The sequence below is a fragment of the Montipora foliosa genome, chromosome 8, assembly GCF_036669935.1.
Source record: "Montipora foliosa isolate CH-2021 chromosome 8, ASM3666993v2, whole genome shotgun sequence".
Lineage (NCBI taxonomy): Eukaryota > Metazoa > Cnidaria > Anthozoa > Scleractinia > Acroporidae > Montipora > Montipora foliosa.
Genome location: NC_090876.1, coordinates 31,310,477 through 31,315,476, shown reverse-complemented (window position 1 = coordinate 31,315,476; position 5,000 = coordinate 31,310,477). Strand labels below are relative to the sequence as shown.

General features: G+C 41.1%; 1 protein-coding gene across 1 annotated transcript in view; it reads left to right on the top strand.

The window, feature by feature from the left end:
• The first annotated feature begins 4,537 nt into the window (after positions 1-4,537).
• Positions 4,538-5,000, top strand: part of LOC137968606 (uncharacterized) — a 1,089-nt gene continuing 626 nt past the window's right edge. Inside the window, exon 1 of the mRNA XM_068815144.1 lies at positions 4,538-5,000. This exon is cut by the window's right edge and continues 626 nt beyond it. Within this exon, the coding sequence (XP_068671245.1) occupies positions 4,538-5,000 (463 nt within the window).

The window sequence follows — 5,000 nt, the reverse complement described above, 5'->3', positions numbered from 1 at the left end:
TGTATGGTATTTACATGTATGAATAAATGAAATTGACAACTGTTTGCACAGCCCTTCGATTACCTTCAAAACAATTAAGCTTAGCAATTAAACTGAGTGTCAACACAACCGGAATGAAACTATTCAAAAGAATTGACAAGATATTTCAAAAACCTATAAGCTTATCGTTTATCCGATCAATAGTTTGTCTATGAAGAGATACAACAGAGTGATGCTTTTACCATTTCGATGGCAATAATGTGCGATCTAAGCTTACATTTTCCTCGTCAAATCCTTCAACTGCCGTTTATCATTCACAAACAACTCAACATGTCAAGTCTCCTGTCTAGACGTGGTGTTAACCTCCGCTGCTGTAAAATGAATGCTTAGCGTGCGCCAGTAACGTCAAGAAATGCCTTCGAGCATTTCTCTCGATGGCAATAATGTGCGATCTAAGCTTACATTTTCCTCGTCAAATCCTTCAACTGCTGTTTATCATTCACAAACAACTCAACATGTCAAGTCTCCTGTCTAGACGTGGTGTTAACCTCCGCTGCTGTAAAATGAATGCTTAGCGTGCGCCAGTAACGTCAAGAAATGCCTTCGAGCATTTCTCTCGTTGGACTGACGCCATTTTGGATTTCATTCCATTGTTTACCATCCATTTATCATATGGCTCTGTCTCACAAGGACTGGGAACTACCAAGTTCATGAAATCGATATTGACTGCGGTCTAGATTTTCCCATCTAGACCGGCATCTATGAAAACTCACCTTCATCGTGTAAATGCCCAGGTTCACAGAAAAACTTATAGCCTTTGGTAGTGTGTCGGCAGCCAGATTCTTTCTGGGCATACGCTTCAACCTCAAAAAATGTGAGGTTGGGAAATGCGGACAAGTCGGCAGAAACAGCTGGAGGAAACAAATAGGGGCATGTATAGATGTAAACCTTCTAGAATAAAGATATACAGCATAGAACCTCGTTTTGTATTAACAACACATAATAACAGCGAACAGTTTGACAACAGATCATAATTATGAGTCAGTACTATCGAAGACTGATATGGCGAGCGGGAATGTAAACAACACTAGTTGTATTCAACGAACTTAAAAAAATTCAACACGCAAAATTGGAAATAGAGATCATAATTGACTGGATTCGAACCAAGATAATTCCTTACACTGAAATCGTTTTCTACGATCTACGTTTCATGACATAAAAATACAACTGTAAAGCAACTCACCTTAACTTGGTCCTGGACAAGCGGCCATATCAATCTTGCCATATATTGGATCTTTTGCCGGGCTTTTACTCCCAGAACAAAGGTAAATCAGACGTAATTGAACCTCAATGAAACAAAAGTCACAAGAGATGTCGATTGGCATCCTTAAAGTACGCGTGTTTGGGGGTGTTTTCGACTAAAAAGTCAAAGTTTGCTTCGCTTGAGTTGAACACCACATGAGCGTGATGCTGGTTAGCTTGCTCACCAGCAGTGAGATGCTATGTGGTATCCAAGCACGTGATCAAGTCCTGCAAAGAGCCTATTTCAGCTTGGTTTAGCCTTGAGCTCTGCATAGCTTTCCTTAAATTGTTTTGTGCTTTTCTGTTTAGTTCTCTCGTATGTTCTGGATTGGAAGCTTCACCCTTTTGAAATGTTTTCTTTTCATATTCCATTGCTGCTTCAATATTTTCAGATCATTTTTGGTGTATTGCATTGTTTTTCTCTTCCCTGAACTCTTTATTTTGTCTCTTCCGCTTGATAGGTTCTCTCATATAAGCTCTTTTTGCCACTGCTTTCTAGAAATTATTACTGACACTCACATCATTTTTGGCCGTGGTTTATTAATCGATTATCACCTCTGAATAAGTGTTAACATTGGTAACACTGCTGATTTCATGACCTGACATACTGTCATTATAATAATCTACCTAAACTGTTGTCCACTTATAGGACTGACAACAGTTACTGGTGCCCATCCCCCAATGGATTCATTTATACATATTGTAACATTAAATACATCAGAAACTGCTTGCACAATAAGTGCATCACACCATGTGTGTTGCTGTGACAACACACCCACAACTGCTCTGCAATGGGTCCAATAAATTTTTGACGGTTGTTTCTGATGTATTCAACTCCAGCAGCATGCACACTCATGTGATAGGAAGGATCACTGTATAACTGGTGAGCAACAGAAGAAAAGAAGAATGAACCATCTGAGGTACATTCTAGGGTCTTCAATCCTTTCTGAGCTAATCGAGCCTGCAACAGTGTAGTGCTATAGAAGGAGCAACAGGGCCTGGGTTCGATTCAGTGTCTCCTGAAATCAATAGCTTTTCTTTTGTTAGAGAACTCTGATTTTTGTTGGTTCAATTTTGTTGAATGCTTAGTAACAGATTGATCTTGAATTCACAATAGAACTGAAAAATCCTTTTTCGTGTTTAGCAGTCCTGTGGGTCTTAAGATAAAAATGACGATTAGAATCTCCTACTCTCGACGATTTGTTACGTCTGAGTTGCGGTCTAGGTCTAGACATTCTTACTGCAATATAATATTATTTACCAAAAGCGAGAGAGAAACACTTTCTCAACTTAGATGAACTCCGCATGTTCTTCTTTAAATAATGCACCATACACTTTCTAATTACCTTGTCTTAATGAAACAAGCTCAACGTTTTCTTACCAGAAATGCTGGAAGGTTCTCTGTCCCAGGAAGCATGTTTGTATTTGCGAACGGCCTCAGCCCTTGCTCTATCGTAGGAGATTGGTAGAGATTCCTCATCAGTTTTCCTTACATAATCAACGACAGAGTCTTTCGACAGTTTGTCATTACGGTCCGCCACACAGGTACTAGTGTCTGGAAGCATGGGTTGCTTGGTTGCTTCACTGTTTTTCATGTCACTGATGTTGTTCAAGTCGGATTCATATGGCTTTGATGACTCATAGCTTGCAAAACTTCGTGATAGCTTTGATAAACATTGGTATACTTTGATAGCTTCGATGTCACTCTCAAATGGTATTTATTTACCCCTCACGAGATTAGGGGATTGACAGAGACTGTCTTCTGACCATGTGTCTGTGGATTCCATTTCGACATGTATTAAAGTCTTTGTGTTGGAGAGTGAAAGGTGGTGCACAATTACTTGCACCAATGTGTACTTCTTTAGATCTTTGGTTCACCTTCGAAGAATGTCATTTCTTTAATTCTTCAGTTTCTTGCTTCTATACCTACAGTATTGTAGGTGTTCCACCAGTTTTCTGCCGTTCATTGCAAGAGATATTTGCACATATGCTAGTGAGCATGGCATGCGCCTCAACCCAGTGAAGTGCAAGATGTTTATTGAATTCTTACACTACAAGCCGCACTATCCTCCTCCTTTGTAGCTTTCTGGGTCCTAAATCGAGCGCGTCCACACGTATAAGTTGCTTGGTGTGTATGTTACTGATAATTTATGCTCGAGCACACACATGCCTACACGCACTGCGTTGTTTGAAGAAGTCAGGTGTGATGGAAGGGGATTTAGTTCTGGTGTTCTCCAGCCTGATCCGTTCAGTGTTCATATAGATATTCCTAGTAAAATGATTCATGATAATGTATATATATGATTAGTACTCAACAGACGATTTTGTTAGGCTCCTGCACGATTTATATCATGTTAAGGTCATATACGTGTGCCAGACTATCATGCGCCAGGGCCAGCCCGCTTTTAATCATAAGGCCAAGCTGTTAACCAAATACCTTCGGGTAGTTTTAGAGCCGGTACCTTACGCTCATTTTTGGGGCCATAGAGGTTTTTGGCTCCCTTCTAACAATATATATGTTCGTGATGGTGTGCATCTTAACCGCGGGGGCCAGGGAAAATTCTATTGTAGCCTTAGAGGAGCAATTTTGGGGGCATTGAGCTTGATTACCGTTTCAACCAGCTGATCGTCTCGAGCTAAACCCTCGTTTACACCAACCTCAATCTTTTGTACGTGCCTCGCCATGCTTTTGCTATTTTGTTGTGAGCCTTTATATTCTTTTGTTACGCCCCTGTTATGTTATTGGGCGCGTTTTATTATGGCTACACAAGTTAACTACAGTTCATTAGAACTGATTTGTTGCATTCTACGTATTTGTGAATGCTATATTTGCTGGCGATGGCCTTATTTATGTTTCGTGTTCTGGGGAATATTTTGAGTGTGCAATCCTACTCGACCGCCTGTATTTGGGTGTGTCCTCAATGCACTTGGATATTCTGTTCCCAGACACAAAGTTATGTGGCTCGACATTTTTACGTGGTGTTCGGCTCGGCATCCTGTGTGATTCATTTTGTTCTTTCCATCCGAAACATTGGTTCAACCTTCACTTTGCTCTTCTAAGGCTATTATTCTTATCATCACGCTCCGGTTAATCTATGTTAGATTTTGTTGCCGATTTAGTACTCTCTTATCATAGCGGAAACATGTTGCCATGTGTTTCCTATCTAATTATATCTACATTCCTTAGCACTCTCTTATCTTAGCGGAAACATGTTACAATGTGTTTCTTATCTACTTATATTTACATTACTAAGCTATGCCACCAAAGAAGCGCTCTTCTCAGACACGCTCCACTAACCCTGCCAAGCGCCCACGGTTATCGCGAGGGACAGAATCACGCGAGGGTTCCCGCCAAGAAGACAGCTCTCACCGATTCCCTCCAGACCAATTGATGACGGTCAATATTACAGCACTGTCCGCATCCATTTCGTCTGCGGTAAAACAGGCCGTGGTAGAGGCATTGGCGGAGAGATCACAGCCCAGTTCAGGTCATTCACTCCAAGATCCGATAGCCGAACAGTCCGTGGCAGACGCTGTGGGCGCATCTTTGGCTTCTATCACCCGAGGTACCCTTCAAAGCTCTGTTAACGAATTAACATTAGCTGACCCCGGGCAAGGCTCGCAGGCCCCAAAACAAATTTTTTCTAGCGTTGCTGTCTCGTTAAGCAGTAGAGTAAGCTCCAAAATCAAAGCGAAAATATGGTCTAATGAATATATTA